This window comes from Hydra vulgaris, chromosome 05 (assembly GCF_038396675.1).
Source record: "Hydra vulgaris chromosome 05, alternate assembly HydraT2T_AEP".
Classification (NCBI taxonomy): domain Eukaryota; kingdom Metazoa; phylum Cnidaria; class Hydrozoa; order Anthoathecata; family Hydridae; genus Hydra; species Hydra vulgaris.
Window position 1 is genome coordinate 37,923,388 of NC_088924.1, and position 18,705 is coordinate 37,942,092.

The 18,705-nt window shown below is 25.9% G+C and overlaps 1 protein-coding gene across 1 annotated transcript in view; it reads right to left on the minus strand.

Moving 5' to 3' along the window:
* Window positions 1-18,705, minus strand: part of LOC136080836 (serine-rich adhesin for platelets-like) — an 82,286-nt gene that overhangs the window by 52,656 nt on the left and 10,925 nt on the right. The window contains 2 exon segments of the mRNA XM_065798094.1: window positions 10,707-10,826; window positions 15,721-15,846. Of these exon segments, the coding sequence (XP_065654166.1) occupies window positions 10,707-10,826; window positions 15,721-15,846 (246 nt within the window).

Genomic DNA, 18,705 nt, shown 5'->3' on the forward strand with positions numbered 1-18,705 from the left:
CTTGCAAAGATATACAACTTTACAAGGAAGGGAAAGGAACTTAAACTTGACAGATAAAGCATATCCAACTACATTTATAATAGATTTTTAAGCCTTAACTAGAAGGGAAAGGGCTAGATTATGGAATTGAGGATAAGGAAATAGCAAGGACAATAAAGAGAGGCAACCTTAGCAGATGCTAACTTGGTGATGAATTTTAAATATGGTTTCCATAAAAGGTCAGTAGTGAATACATAATGGAAAATCAACACTTTAACAATAATTGCTTGCAGTTTTGCAATTGAGTTTTGTTGAAGTTAAAATTAGCAAGCTACTGTGAGCCCCAAGCTGTAACAAAAAGAGATTAGATTCAACATTAGCTGCCTGTTCTAAGCTATTGTAAAAAGTTAACATTTTATCAAAACAAGAGTATAGTCAAAATGATGAGTGATGGCCTTCGAGGACAATTTTAATACTGCAGTAAAAAGAAATGATTCAATAATCTAAAAATGTTGCCAGATACACAATTATACAAGATATGTCGAAATTTGATATATCGAAAGCAATACCCTTTACTTCACCAACTATATCTTATACACAATAAAAACCTTTTTGCAATATTTTTCTAACAGCTAACAAGTTAACTGTAAAACAAGAGGTTTGAAACTCATATTGATTTTCAGAGATTAAACAGTTTGGCTAACAATGAAATATAAGATGTTTGAAAATTATATTATAACTAATTGTTAACTCGAAGACCTTGCTAATAATAGAGAGAAGAAGTCTGAATCTTGTGTTCCAGCCTACTGCAAGATGGGATATGAAAACTCTAAAGAACATTTTAACTTTTAAATATATTCCAATATATATTATTTGCTATATAATGAACTTTGGAGTTTTCTTTGAAGTTTTCATATGCCATCTTGCAGTAGGCAGGAACACAAGATTCAGACTCAAGCATTTATCAAATAGTTTAGAGAGTATTGATAAAAGTTCTGAAGAACACTTTTGTAAGACTATGATAAAAATATTGTCTAGACCACAAGCAATAGAAGCATTTATAAGAGAAATAACTTAAACAACAGAAGCCGCAGTGATTTGGATGTCTAACAATAAATTAACTGTTTCTCTGGGATGACAAGAAGAGTGAGTAAAATTAGAGTAACAGTTATTTGCAGAGGTTTGTTGCCTTGGGAGAGAAAAAAAGTTCAGATTCATGTATTAGAAATAAAATGTAAGACTTTTGTTCAAGATTTGGGTAAAAATTTTCTCTAGAACCCAACTTCTGAGATAAAATATAAAATTTTGTCAACTGAGAAGAATGGAGCTTAGCAACACCTTTTTACTTTGCAGCAATAAAAAATATTTGTTCTCAAGAGAGTTATTTTTGTGGGAAAAAAAATATTATTAGAAATAGCTGCAACACAAAAAGGTGAAAACCATGGTGTGGAGTGAAGTTTGACTGGAAACCAACAAATATAAATAAATATAAATGAGGGATATAGGCATAATAATTATAAAACAAAAAAAGTTCATAACAAAAAATAAAGACAAATAAAGTTCAAAGACCATCACCAAGAAATTTACGAAAAGAATCCCGGTCAGCTTTATGTTAATAAAAGTAAGTTGTACAATCATTAGTCATTCTGAAAAAAGATTTAGAAAGAATATAGCATTGCCCAGAACCGTATAAAGGGTAACAAGGAGAAATTAAACAAGCTAGGGTCAGAGACAATACACAAATTAAGGAGTGAAGGTAAGTGATTAGATTTGTCTGGTAAGCGAGTCACAAAGTTTATTATCTGAGTAAGAGATTGTGAACTATAAAAGTTATAAACTATAAAAATTGTGAGCATTAATACCAGCAGGGTTAGTCTAACATAGACATGTCTAATTTCATTCTCAAGTGTCATAAATCTAGCAGTTAAACTTACAATTGTAATACAATTGGTTCTGGCATATCCAATAATTACTAGTTTAAATGATGAAATCCATTCATTGATTCATTGTAATGACATCACAAATTTCAGCAAAATTAAAACGGTTTCCAAATAAAGAGATATAAGTAAAAAAAAACTAACAACAAAGTACGGTTGGAGGAAAAAATGTTTTTATTAAATAGTAAATGTATAAAAATATAATAAAAGACACCCAAGTGTTTGCCAATTAAAGTATAAAAAAGAAAAAAATATAGTTTACTTAATATATAATAAGCATCATATAAAATAATATATGATAATAATAGTATTTAAAACATAATAATAGTAGGTGTCAACAATATGATTTCAAGCTTTCTCAGGAGATTTTGTTTTGACAACTCGGCCATGGCTTTTGCATATTTTAAGTTAGCACATAAAAAAAATGAACTGAATAAACAAACGTAAACTAAAATTGAAAATAAACAAACTATAAACTGGTAATATTTAAAATGAAACTCAACTAAAAAACTTAAATCTTATCGAATGATAAAAATAAACCAAAAAAAATAAAAGCATAAAATAAATATGTTTTTATTTTAATTTAAAAGTTTTTCACTACAAAAAATTTAGAAAAAATTGAAGTTTCAAAGTTATTTAATCCAAACTTAACTTTGAAACATAATTATTTAAAAAATTGAAACTAAAAAATGAAAAAATATAATATATTTTAGTAGGATTAGAACCCTCATCCAATGCTGATATAACAGTCAGGCCTCATAAATAACACAATTGATCAACTAAAGTGTTAAACCAATGAAATAAATAATCAGCTTTAAACTATTAATTAAAACGCTTTGAAATTAAATTTATTATTTATTTTGAACTATTAACTGACACAGTTCTAAATTTAAAAATATATTAGTTTTATGCTTTTATTTTCTTTGTTTTTACCCTTTGTTTATTGTATTATTTGTTAAACTTGTTTATCTTTTCAGTTTATGGTATGCTTATTTTTGATCTTCTCTTTAAATTAGTTTGGTTTTTTCAGCACATTTTTTAAAACACGCAAATTATCAATATATGAAAAAAAACCTCGGCCAAGTTGTCAAAAAAAAAGTTATATGTGTGATCATATAAGGTGTGCAACTGCAGCTGTCTCCTGAGAAGGCTTGTAATATATATAATAATAGTATTTGTCAAGTCAAGCAAGTAATATATCAAATATCAATAATCAACTTGTTTCTCTGCACAGCGGCCTTGATCGTCAAGGTTCGTGTTTCGGAGTTATAGAGTTGAGAAAGGGTTATAACCACAAGTAGCCTCCTCATCTGTAGTGGCCTTCTTGGTCTTGGGGAGATGAATTACAAAAAAAAAATATATATCAATTATATTTTTATAAATACATAATTAATTGTATCAATTGAGTATGAAGCAAACTAAAGTTGTGTAACTTTAAAAATTTTCAAATACATTTAACAACAAGCAAAGCAATGTTTAAACTTTAATTTGATTTGGATGGTGTTAGAATGACTCTTATTTATGATCTTCATCCAATACCAACTATTTATTCAAGTAGTATATAAAATTTAAATAAGTATTTGGATAGAAAATTTCATGAATAAGTTTTTGTTTAATATTCTTCGAGCTATCTTCTGATGTTTTTTCATTTGCATTCTGAAACTTTCGGATGGAGTTTCTTAAAGTTATTTTTGGCTGGCTTCAGTTATAGTGTTGAGAGAGTGTTGTGACCACAAACTAAAATCAATTGAAGAGGTGAATTGAAACAAAAAAAAAGCCAGTTCAATTTGAATGTCTTAAATTTGAATTTCTTAAAACCAAATAATGATTTAATAAAAAAGAACTATATTAACATACAAATTAATATAATATAAAGTAATGTTTCATTACATTGGAAAAACAAAACTCTAATCTTTTCTCATTGCGCCTTTTTTGTTTGCTTTTTCTGCTACACTTTTTATTTTATTATAACTATTAGTTTTTTAATTTAATTTGTATTTCCATTTAATTTTAACTTAATTATTAATCTCATTAAAATTGTGTAACTTTTATCTTTATATAGAGAGATGTCCTGTTTTGATAACCAGGAAAAATAAAATAAAAAAAGGTGAAAGCAGGCGTCATCTTAAGCATAGAAAGAGTGCAATTTAAAACAGACAACCACCAATGAGAAACCCTTTGACAAACTTTGATAAAAATTTGACAAAACTTTTAATACTATCCTCATTAATTATTAACTAAAAAAATAATATAACCGTTGTAGTCATTACTGCGTTGACTTTCTAGTTTTTATTTATGTGTGTGTGTGTATGCATATTTATATATATATATACATATATATATATATATATATATATATATATATATATATATATATATATATATATATATATATATATATATATATATATGTAAACATATATATATATATATATGTATACATATATATATATATATATATGTATATATATATATATATATATATATATATATATATATATATATATATATATATATATATATATATATATATATATATATATATATATATATATATATATATATATATATATATATATATATTAGGGTGTCCCAAAAAACGACATTTTTGAAAAATATATGCAGAGACCCCATTAATGTGTTCTATCTAAAACAAAAACACTAGATTTAAAATTTTTTTGAATAAAAAATATTTTAAGGGGTCCCTCAAGACCCTCGAATATTTAATGGGTCCCTAATATTTTCAAAAAAAAAGTTTTTTAAAAGTATGTCAACCTGGTACTCAAATGAAGCAAAATTGTATAAAAATTTCAAAAATAATATTTAATTTGAAAAAATTTTAACTTATTTATCAAAATTGTCATAAAAATACATAAAAAATGCATTTTTTGGTTTTTGTTAAAAAACGTAATTTTTCATGTAATAAAACCAAAAATATCAATTCTATATTTGAAATCTATATTATTTTTGAAATTTTTATATCATTTCGCTTCATTTGAGTACCAGGTTGACATATTTTTGCAAAAATTTTTTTTTGAATATATTAGGGACCCATTAAATATTCGAGGGTCTTGAGGGACCCCTTAAAATATTTTTTATTCAAAAAAATTTTAAATCTAGTGTTTTTGTATTAGATAGAACACATTAAGGGGGTCTCTGCATATATTTTTCAAAAATATTGTTTTTTGGGACACCCTAATATATATATATTGCAAAAAAAAAAAAGAAATAGAAACACAAAAATGTTTTGGCACAGCCAAAATGTTTTAACAAATAAAGGAAATTTATAAAAATATTATTTATAAAATATAATTATTTATAATTATAATATCATTTATAAAATAATAAATATAGGAAAAACTTTTTTTTAAATTATTAAACAAACGTTTCCCTCCCTCTAATAAAATCCGCATTTATTAGAAAAAACTGTACAAAAAATATAGAAAGATTAATAAAAGGCTCAAACATAACATAATTTAATAAAAATGAACTTCTATAAGAAAAAAATGCTAATAATTGTAATTAAAAATAAAAAATAATTGCCCAATCAATCGGCAATCATTTTTTATTTGCTTATCAAAAAATGTTTACCCATTGTTTTTACTTTTTTTTAAAAAAAGTAAAAACAACATATGTCTAAATTAAAATTACCAATATTCTAAAAAACTCTTTTCACAAACAATTTTTGCAAAAACACTGTATTTCATGTAACTTCCTCTGTACAGAAAAATATAATAAAATTTTTGATCTATTAATTAAATCTTTTTAAAATTAGACTTTTTGTTGATCATCCTGTTGAAACTAACAGTAGAAGCTAAACAGTTAGATAAGCATTTTTTTACTAATTTATTATTACTCTGTACTTTAATAACATTGAGCACTCATATATTTATCTATTTTTTTTATCTATCTATATATCTATATATATACATACATATATACACACATATATATATATATATATATATATATATATATATATATATATATATATATATTGATATTTAAGGCTATTTTGTATTATAATAATAAAACAAAAATCATAGTCGTAAAAGAGTGCTCAATATTAAAAAGATACTTCAAATAGAGCGATATACATATATATTAACGAAGAAAAAACAACTTTTTCTATGGTACTTTAAGTTTCATGCCTATACGGCAATCATCAGCCATTGAATACAAATTCAAAAACAAAAAAAAAAGCTAAAATTACAAAATACTGTGTAGTGGGATCTTATTGTCCCTAAGAAAAAACAAAATATTAGCTAATCACCCGTGTCAAAAAAAGAGAAGAGGAATTTATTCTTGTGTCTGCATTTTGAAATCAACTCATTTCGTTTATTCAACAAGTTATCACCTTTATATGTTAAAATAAGGAATTTTTCGTATAAACAAAGATTGCAAATTTTTGACGAAGTGTTATAAGGATTGCAACGTTTTACAATTTTCCACTTAATTAAGGGTGTAAACATTTTGTCTTTTATGTCCCAAATTTCTTTAGACAATTCGGTATCATTTTTATATTTATTAATGTTAAAAGATTTTAGATGGTTAGCATAGCGAAATTTAAATGGAGTTTCACATAAGCCAAAATATACTTTTTCTTTGTAGTCAGGTTCATTTGACGACATGGTCGCTTGATAAACGATGTTCTTTGACAAGCACTGATTGTTCATGGGACAGATGGATTTATTGACACAGTTGCATGTTTTTCCCTCATCTTTACCTTGGCTATATAATATCCTGTGGTTGTGCGAATTAATGATGGACTTGATGTTTGGCATACATGAGTAGCTTATTTTAATGGTATTTCGATTAAAAATCTTACGAAGTTTGTGACCAACCGGAAAGTGCAGGTCTACCATGTTCAAAAAACGACTTCCTATTTTTGTTGCAACATTGGTACTGAAAGGTGGGTTGTACCAGATTATGTTTCGCTTGTGATTTTTGAATGAGATCTGTTTTTTATTTGAATGGTAGGTGAATTTGCAGATAAAACCTGATTTAAAAAATGCATCTTGATAAGGAGGAATGGATTGTTTAAAAATATTTTCGTTAGAAGAATTGTTTGACAATCTTATTCATCCAAACCCAAGAACTATGGCATTAAATCTGCAAAATGTCCTCCTCATATAAAAGAAATGGCTATGTTTGAAAATGATTTAATTAACCTAGTTAAAAATATTAAATTTCGTAAAGTGAACAACAAGTTTCAAGAAAAGCTTTCTAGCGATATAAAATCTTTGCGCAAATCACATAATACTTTAACTCAAGCCGACAAAACCTCTAATATGTACAGAATTTCCAAAGAAGAGTATAACCACCTCCTTAAGAACGCCGTTACATCTACATATAAAAAGGCTGACCAAAATCTGAAAGATCAAATAAATATCGAAAGCAAACACCTTTTAACTAATCATGATGTTTTCAACAGAATTGAATTAAATGGCACCTGCAATTGTTTTATCACTCTAAAAGACCACAAGGATAATTTTTTAAACAACCCTACAGTTCGCCTATTAAATCCTGCAAAAAACGAAGTAGGTAGAGTTTCTAAAGTTATTCTATCAAAAATAAAAAGTGATCTTAGAAAAAAAGTTTGCATCAATCAATGGCTAAACTCACAGAACGTTATAGATTGGTTTCAAAGTATTAAAGAAAAACATTTATACAAATTCTTAATTTTCGATATAACTGATTTTTATCCTTCAATTAATGAAAATTTACTGAATAACGCTATAGCCTTTGCTGAAAAATACTTAATTATAAAACAAGATGAAAAAAAGTTAATATACCATGCCAGGAAATCATTATTATTTAACAACGGTGAAGCTTGGATTAAAAAAAGTGAAGGCTTATTTGATGTCACCATTGGAGCCTTTGATGGCGCAGAAGTTTGTGAGTTAGTTGGAATATTTATCTTGTTTCAATTATCACAATCTTACGATAAAGATGAATTTGGATTGTATAGAGATGATGGTCTAGCAGTGTTTAAGAACCGGAGTGGCCAAGAGATGAAAAAAATTAAAAAGCACTTCGTGAAAGTTTTTAATAATAGTGATCTTCATATATCTATCAGCTGTAATTTTAAAATTGTTTATTATCTGGACCTAACGTTAAATCTTAATGACAGTTCTTTCCAACCTTACTGCAAGCCTGGTAATTCCATCAGTTATATAAATGCTGCCTCTAACCACCCTCCTAGTATACTAAAAAGCCTTCCTCAAACTTTAGAACTAAGATTTTCAACCAATTCATCTAACGAAAATATTTTTAAACAATCCATTCCTCCTTATCAAGATGCATTATTTAAATCAGGTTTTATCTGCAAATTCACCTACCATTCAAATAAAAAACAGATCTCATTCAAAAATCACAAGCGAAACATAATCTGGTACAACCCACCTTTCAGTACCAATGTTGCAACAAAAATGGGAAGTCGTTTTTTGAACATGGTAGACCTGCACTTTCCGGTTGGTCACAAACTTCGTAAGATTTTTAATCGAAATACCATTAAAATAAGCTACTCATGTATGCCAAACATCAAGTCCATCATTAATTCGCACAACCACAGGATATTATATAGCCAAGGTAAAGATGAGGGAAAAACATGCAACTGTGTCAATAAATCCATCTGTCCCATGAACAATCAGTGCTTGTCAAAGAACATCGTTTATCAAGCGACCATGTCGTCAAATGAACCTGACTACAAAGAAAAAGTATATTTTGGCTTATGTGAAACTCCATTTAAATTTCGCTATGCTAACCATCTAAAATCTTTTAACATTAATAAATATAAAAATGATACCGAATTGTCTAAAGAAATTTGGGACATAAAAGACAAAATGTTTACACCCTTAATTAAGTGGAAAATTGTAAAACGTTGCAATCCTTATAACACTTCGTCAAAAATTTGCAATCTTTGTTTATACGAAAAATTCCTTATTTTAACATATAAAGGTGATAACTTGTTGAATAAACGAAATGAGTTGATTTCAAAATGCAGACACAAGAATAAATTCCTCTTCTCTTTTTTTGACACGGGTGATTAGCTAATATTTTGTTTTTTCTTAGGGACAATAAGATCCCACTACACAGTATTTTGTAATTTTAGCGTTTTTTTTTTGTTTTTGAATTTGTATTCAATGGCTGATGATTGCCGTATAGGCATGAAACTTAAAGTACCATAGAAAAAGTTGTTTTTTCTTCGTTAATATATATGTATATCGCTCTATTTGAAGTATCTTTTTAATATTGAGCACTCTTTTACGACTATGAGTTTTGTTTTATTATTATAATACAAAATAGCCTTAAATATCAATATATATATATATATATATATATATATATATATATATATATATATATATATATATATATATATATATATATATATATATATATATATATATATATATATATATATATATATATATATATATATATATATATATATATATATATATATATATATATATATATATATATATATATATATATATATATATATATATATATATATATATATATATATATATATATATATATATATATATACAGGCCTTGTTAAGAAGCGCTACGCAGCTCGCATTTTGCTAGCGAAAAGGCGATTTGCCTACGCGTTCAGCAGTTTTGCGCTACGCAAAAACTTATATCTTTTAGAATATTTAAATCTTTTGATTACCGTTAACGTGACGTTTATTCAGAAGAAATAAAGTCGTAAGTAAAAGCATTTAACCGCAATTGTAAAATAATAGATTTTTTTGTTAAAGAAACAGTTTGTTTCATAATTTTTTTTTTGTTATTAAAAATTAGTTAAAAAAAATAAAGTGTTTTAAGTTTTATCTTAAGGAATTAAATATATAAATTCCTTTTAAATATAAAAATTAATTTGTCATAATAGTTTAAAAAAATGCACGATTAATTTCGATGTCAATATTTTATTAATAAGATATTTTGTTTACTGTTAATTCAATAACGTTAAGTTTTAATGACGTTTGTTTAATTTATGAAATAAATTATGATCACTGATATGTTATCGGTAGCTGATAAATAACAAAAAAAAACTTTATTGTTTAAAAACATTATTAAAAAGAGTTCACAAATTAAATAAGAAAAAATGTATTAACAGTTAATAAAATAACCACACACCAAATATAAAATCATAAGAAAATAACCAAATATTTTACGTTTCATGAAAAAAATATTTTTTTCAAAATAAAATTTAGTTCATATTTGAAAAAAATAATAAAAATGATTTTTTTAATAAGAACTTAGATTTTATTTGTAACTTTTGTTATAGTGAGAAAAAAACAAACTGTTTGTATGATTTTTAACGCGTTAATAAAATAACTTTAATTACAATGCGGTACTTGAAAAGACGCTAGTGACGCAATATAACTTCTAACGATGCAAAATATATTTGCTGAGTTGAGTTACTTAGAAATGCGCTACACGTTTTTGCTACGCAGCGAAATCTCGTAACAAGGCCTGATATATATATATATATATATATATATATATATATATATATATATATATATATATATATATATATATATATATATATATATATATATATATATATATATATATATAGATAGATAGATAGATAGATAGATAGATAGATAGATAGATAGATAGATAGATAGATAGATAGATAGAAAGATAGATAGATAGATAGATAAATAGACAGGTAGATAGATAGTTAGAAAAATAGATAGATATATAATTGGAAAGATATATAGATAAAATATAAACTTTTTAAAAAGCATTTAATACCAACACTACCTGAAGATTCATTTGCATAAACATAAAAAGAAAGGTTAAAATCTCCACTATTGTATACCACTTGTGCTAGCAGCAGCTGATAATTTAATCCCGAACCAGCTGACATGCAATATTCTCCATCTATAATATAACATTAAAGAATATATTAGAACCTGGGCTTAAATTTTTTATGGCCAAGATAACTTTCCAGAAACTTTTTTTTTCCAGAACTATTCAAGAACCTTTGTAATAAATTTTAATTTGTACTATCATTGTTTAAATGCAAAAATCACAGTACACAGGTAAAAAAAAGTCGCAGAAAAGATTTTTAAGATTTATTATTTGTTAAAGAGTACCAAAAACATCTTAGCCCTATTAAAAAACAAGTATTGCAAAATGTTTTAGCAGGAGAGCTATTATTTTTTAACAACAGATTTGCAATTCCTGGTGGGTGGCACTGATACATGAACAGGATACAACTATCTTAAATTTTCAGTAATTATATTTACTATAGTTTTAATAAATCTTATAAAAAAAATTTAGTGGGAAAAAATGGATAAAAAAATGCATGTAACTATGTAAGTTATAATTTTTCTAAGAAACATTATTAGAGTCTCAAAAATAATTTATAAATACTCTACTTTGCAAATTAAAATAATATGATAGATATTTTAATTTTTTTTATAAACCAATTCACTCCCAACATGGCTGCAAGCAACCACAATTAAGTAAGGAGTAACAAGAAAACAAAGAAAATTGTTTATGAACAAGAAAACAATTGACAGAACACTTGAAAAGTTGAAGACTATAGCAGTAGAAAAAAATTAAGTTAAGAAATTCATGTTCCAAAGCATTGATGTGCAAGAAAAGAAACTAGATAAATAAAAGTTTTTAGAGGATGAAGGGGTAGATATAGTAAAAGGATGCAACTTTGCTAAAAAGTCAAGCAAGAATGAGTTTTAGTAGCTTGAAATAGTGATAATAGTTCATTTGAGCAGCGACCATGTATTGGAAGAAAAAGTGAAAGAGATGCAACCTTACAATGATGAAACAGCAACTTAATCTTGGTAGATAAAGCAGGTCCAACCACCTTAAAAATGTGATTTTGGACCTAGAAGATAAAAAGAATCATTAGTTAAAATAGCCTAAACATAAAAACAGTCATATTTCAATAAGAGAATTGATGAGGTAAAGAATGGCATTAGGAGTATGAAAATGACAAGCACAATAAAGAGAACCTTACCTTATATTAACTTTGAGATGGATTGCATATATGGCTTTCATGAGAGGTTAGTAGCAAATGATAATCCAAAAAGTAGAGGACTCGTGTGTTGCCATTCATTAATAAGAATGGCAACACTCATTATTATGATCATTAAAATGATGCGGTAGTGGTGTAGTAGAGCGCTCACCTCATAAGCAAGAAGTTCTGAGTTCAATCTTTACCACGTCCCTGATAGTACAGCGCCTAAATTGTTTCTCTGCAAAGAGGCCTTATTCATAAAAGCACATGTTTTGGAGTCATAGAGTTGATGGAAGGTTAAATTCCAGCCAGAACCAAAGTTGCTGGAATTGTTAATAAAATTCCAGCCGATACAATAATTCTATTCATGTAACTTTTTACCTTCAAGATTGAAAGTGAAAGCCTGCACCTCAGCATCGTGGCTATACATTATATATTTATAACCTATAATATATATATATATATATATATATATATATATATATATATATATATACACATATATATATGTATACATATATGTATATATATATATATATATTATAGGTTATAAATATATATTGTATAGCTTGGCCAGGAAGGCATGCGATTTCAAGTCTTTATATGACCATGCAAATAATATTTTGTTTTGACGATTTAACCACAGTATTTAAAAAATGCGCAATTAAAATTAAGAATTAAAATCAATTTTTTAAAACAGTTTAAAAAATTGATTTTTAATTACGTTGAAAATAAATAACTTCGACACATTTAACTTAACTAACGTTTTTATATTAGCAAAACGCTTTTAAATAAAGTAGCTAATATTTTAATTAAAGAACCATTGAAATTTGTATAAATTTTTATTTACATTATTTAATTATATATAATTTTTTTTACAAGTAAGTTTAAAAAAGTATAAATTATAAAAAAATTATAAGCGACAACTTTAAACAGCGACTGTCTATTTAATAAACTTTATATTATGAATTTTTTTCATAGGGTTTTATGAAGTAAAAACATTTTTATGAGCTTATATTGATATTTTATTGTAAATATAGAATAAATAACAACAAACATTCTTAAAAACTCTAATTCTAACAAAAAAATTATTTTTCTTCAACAAAACTAGAACCCACCACATCTCTAATGTTGAACATCAGTTTTGTTTTGATTTCTTGTTAATCCACAACATTTTTTTAAGTTTATCATTTTTTTCTAGTATTCAAACTAAAATTAATAAAATTTTATCAAAAGAACTAAAAAAATACATTTAAAATGCCTAATTATGCTAAAACTCATGCTGAGTGTCGAATGTTAAAACTCATGCTGAGTGTCACATGGTTTGACATGCAGAGAATGCAAACACAGTTTGCATTCTATCCATGTCAAAATGTGATCAAAGTATAACACCTTTCTTGATAAGCAGATTGGCAAAACACTCTCCAAAACCATTAGACTTTAATCATCTTCCAAATGGAATATGCACAAATCATCGTTTCATTCTGCAAAAAATTGATTAGGGAAAAACATCACAGCCATTTCCCAAATTGTATGATTTCAGTTCAATTGCTGTGAAGCCATCAACAAGAAATTCTCCTGCATGTGACTGTAATATTTGCCAAATTGGTAAGTCAAAGAACAAAAATTCATATCCTTTGTCCAGCAGTACTACTCAATAGAAATCATCTAAAGTTGAAAAAAGATGCACAAAATGCCTCACTGTGATTGGACCAAGTTTATCCCATAAGTGCACCCCTGGAACTAGTACAAACCTGACTGCACTTGCAAAAATAGATGCAAAAAGTGCAGAAATTCTTGCATTTTTTCTGTTTTGAGAACCCAGGATGCAGCTCCAATTGGCACAGTGCGACTAAGCAAATCAAGTGGGGGACCTAAATTACCACTGAAACTTGGTAAGTGTTTTTTTACAGCTTTTCGCTCAACATATTGCTTTTCATTAGGTCCATTTTATTATATTATAATCCGTTTTAAATTTCATGCAAAGCTACTTTAACACAACTGTTTAAGGATCCTTTTCCTTCTTCTGCCTATTGGCAGCCTTCTTCAACAAAACAAAAACATGTTATTTAGTTATGAAGACAAAGAAAGCAATACATTTTCAAGTAAAGGAAGTTTGCCGTAAAAAAAAAAAAAAGTCCTTAAGTTTGAATTTGGGCGGTGCCCAAGTTAAATTTGAATACGGTATGGAAACCTGACTCTAATTACTGAAACAACACATTACAGTAAAACTTTTCGATTATACCTTCCAAGTTTGCAGTAGGTTAAGCATGTAAATTGACTATAAGTGGCATATCTAAATGTTCTGCTCAAGAAACAGAAATTGACTCAAATTTAAGAAAAAAATAAAATTTAAGAAAAAAATAAAATTCAATAAATAAAAGCAAATTTATAAACTAAAATAAAATTTTTAACAACATACTTATATATATAAATACTTATTAGAGGTTTCTTTAAATGAATCTGGCATCCAAGCTCCTTCCCTGTTATTCAGACTGGCAATTGATATCCATAACAGATATGGTTCAATGCAACCAGTCAAAAAACTTTTATGCTCTGTTATGCATTGATGATCTTTATAAAAAAAACTATTTTTTACTTTACATAGCCATTATGTACAAAAAAGTTAATGTTTGTTATTATTACTATTATTAATACTGCACACATCAGTTTATATTTTAAAGAATGTTACTTAATTTGTAATACCTGAGACAATATTTATATCCAACAAAGACATTCTTTTTCAAGTGGCAAAGTTTTACAATATCATTTCATTGTTCAGTGCCAACACTTAAACGGCTTAACTTTGACGTTTTAGCAATATCAAAATTCGAATTTTCATAGCTGATGCGATTGTCAACTATTTCAATTCTTTTACCCACACAGGTTTTTTTTGTCTTTTTTTAAAAGAGGTTCGAATCAGTATGAAGTTGCCAACATTTTAATCATTTAGTTATCAAAATCCAAATTCAAAATACAAAATTACCTTAATATTTATATGCAAATCATCAAAACTTATCAATTTCTACTAAATTTACATATTTATTAATATTTTCTAACTATAAATTAAAGGACTCAGCTATTATCTTTAATAAATGATGTCGTTTACCAAAATTATTTATTAATTAAAAATTTGAAAAATGTCATTTCGATAGGAGAACAAAAACATCATAGCAATAAACGGCTTAGATAAACTAAAAAAAGTTTTATATATTTATTTTATTTAAGAGTGTAATATAAAAATTTTAATTTTATTTGGTTCTCGCGCTCTTTAAAAAAACATTCTTATGTTTAGTTTCCTATAAATTTTAAAATTTATAGGAAACTAAACATTTACTAAAACTCTTTAGAATGAAATGCGCTTGAATAAATTAGTCTGTAGATTGCGGCGTATAGACTTTGAGAGAATTGCTACTGTGGAGACGACAAGCTTCGAGTAAAACAACAAAGTTTGTTTTTGTTGGTATACATTTATTATTTTGTTTCACAAAAAATTCTGCTCAAACATTTTTTTTATCATTCTCTTTAAAATAAACACAACTTGTCTCAGCACTTAGGGATTCTTTTAAAGCTACTACTGGATCAACATTGAAATTTGCACTTTTGTTTAAATTTTAAAAAAATAAAGTCATAATTTATGTTTTGTGCATTTAATTTTTTTTAAATATACATATACTTTTAATCACATTGTAAACCATGGAAAAAAATCAAATTTCTGAAACCCTCCCAAATTACTAAAACAATAAAATTTGTTTTTAAAATCAACATCATTTAAAGAAAAAACAAAGATACCTTGAGCTGGTATTCCAAAACTTAAATACGATCCTCTTCGAAATGGCTGATTATTGGATGTTAGATTCCATGAATCACTTTCGTTTGTTTCAAAATCATAATTCAAAACAGTTGATGCATCTACACCTAAAGTATACACATGTTGCAGTGTTACTTTTCTTTAATAATCACACTTTTAAAAGATTAAAATTGAAAAAAAAAGTAAAAAAAGTTGAAAAATTTTTTGTGTGCAGTGATTATAAGTTTGCAACAAATATTCTATTGCCTTTTGTTAGTAACAAAAGGCAAAAGAATATTTTGTAACAAAGGTTTTGTAAAATGCATGTCAATAAAATTTTTCAATATTTTAGTTCACATTTTTAATCTAATTTTAATGACTATCAACATTTCAATTTGACTTAATGGCTAATGTAATTTTTTTAAGTGAAACATAATTTTTGATGCCAATATTGCCACCCTTATTGCAAATATTACACAGTTTTTTAATAATAGGGACAAATTACATGCAAGTAACTACCATTTAATTTGTTGACTTTGTTAATTTGTAAACAAATAGAAATTATTGTGCAGTTATTCATTAAAAGTTGTTATTACAGATAGTAAAACAAAATGAATAAGTAGGATACATAATAAATAGAAAAACATTTTTTTTTTCTTTAAATCTTATAAACTTGTCAAATTGTTCTAGCTAATAAAACAGAGAGTTGGTTTGAGATTATTTGAATCAAAAACAGTCTATTGAGTTTTAAAATCTCTTTATAATTACTATTTATAACTTATATAGACAATTTAAAAATAATTGCAGTAGCAGAAAAAAGTAAAATAAATCATTTTCTACAGTTTGTCTTATATATTGATAGAAATATAATTGATAGACAATTTATTGAATATATATTGGTAGACAATTAGGCCTCAGATTACCTTTTTTTGCTCACAAAATGCAAATGTTTATTTTTTTGCGTAACAGTCAGTGATATTTTTTGTTGTGTTTAAGAACTATCACTCTATTACTGCAAGAATTAAAGTATTAAAATATTATTTTAAGCAGTAGAAACCTTAAAGATTTATAATATTCATAATATGGAAATATATATTATATATATAAAGTCTATCATATATATATATATATATATATATATATATATATATATATATATATATATATATATATATATATATATGTATATTAAAATTTATTATATATATATTATATATATATTTATTAAAATTTATTATATATATATATATATATATATGTATATATATATATATATATATATATATATATATATATATATATATATATATATATATATATATATATATATATATATATATATATATATGTATATTAATATATTTAAAATTATATATTATAAAAATTAAAGGAGATTTTTTCTTTAACTTTATTTTATTAAATAAATCAATTGACTACCATATGAATTTATTACAAAGTAATAATAAATAAAAAAATTATTAACTAAAATATTGAAATGAAAACAAGTGTTCATATGTATCCAAAAAAAAAATGTGGCCAAAATAAACAAACCAAATCAACAAAATTAACTAACCATAAGAACAAAAAAGTAAATAAAAAACACAAAAATAAAAAAATAAATATTTTGTTGACCATCCTTTTGCTTTTAAGCATTCATTGATCTGTTTCGGCAAGGAATACACTAAACTTTTAGTAATATCTTTTGGAACATTATTTAGTAATTTTGTTACTTCTTCTTTCAGCTGGTCCAGATTTTTTATTTCAATTTTACCAAGATTGTGGTCTAGCCAAGACCACAAATTCTCTATGCAGTTGAGATCTGGACTATTAGCAGGCCAAGACATGACCTTTAATGTTGCTTTCTTCAAACCATTGCTTGCAAATTTTAGCAGTATGAAATGGAGCATTATCTTGTTGGAAGATAATTCCCGTGTCTTTTTGGGAAATAGAAGGCATCAAATAATTATCCAAAGTCTAAATATTTTTGAGAATCAAGCCTTCCATCAAATAGTTCGAAGCAACCAACACCTTTATAGTTTATGAAGGTCCAGATGCCTATACTGCCACTACTTTGTTTTGTTCTATACATAGAACAATCTGGGCACATTTTTTCATGTAGCATTCTTCTCAGCATTACTCGGTTTTTTCTTGAATCAACCTCAACGTTCATTTCATCGCTGAAAAGAACGTTGTGCCACATGCTCTTAGACCAAATTTTATGAGTTAAGCACCAATTTTTTCTTCATTTCTGATGTTTTTTTCATAGACGTGGTTTTTTGCAAGCAGCTCACCACATATAATTGTGCTTTTGTAGTACTCTTCTAATTGTTCGAGCACTAGCAACAACACCAGAAGCTTCCTGCCATTTTTGACTGAGATCAGTAGATGATAACTTTCTTTTTTTTTTTACTATACAAATAAGTGAACGTTCATTTCTTTCATTTAAAATGCTGGGTCTTCCGGGAGGCGGAAGATTTTCAGTTGTATTGTATTTATGATATCGATTGATTATTCTGCTAACAGTTGCATGTGTTGTGTTTAAATGTTTCACAATTTTTCTAATGGAGATGTTTTGTTCATTCATTGCTATGATTTTACATTTTGTCATATTATCAATAGTTTTTCCAGTCATTTTGATTTTTTTATTACTGAAATGTTGTAGTTGATTAGATACTAGTTTTTATATTTCATTTACACAAACTTTTTTAAATATTTATAACAACTTCAAAAAAATAATTTTTTAACAATTATTATTAATTCGCAAATAATTTCAAAGTTTTACTCAAAGACAAATGCAATTTTATGAAATTTTGAAATAATAGAGTGAATTGTTAATTTTGGCCTTTATAATTATTTTAGATTATGAGGTAAGTGCTATAAAAACCTAGATAATTTGCACATCGATTGATACTTATTTAAAAGAAAATATTATGCTCATCAATTGACACTTTTTATATTTGATAAGAGTCAAACAATTATTGATTAAT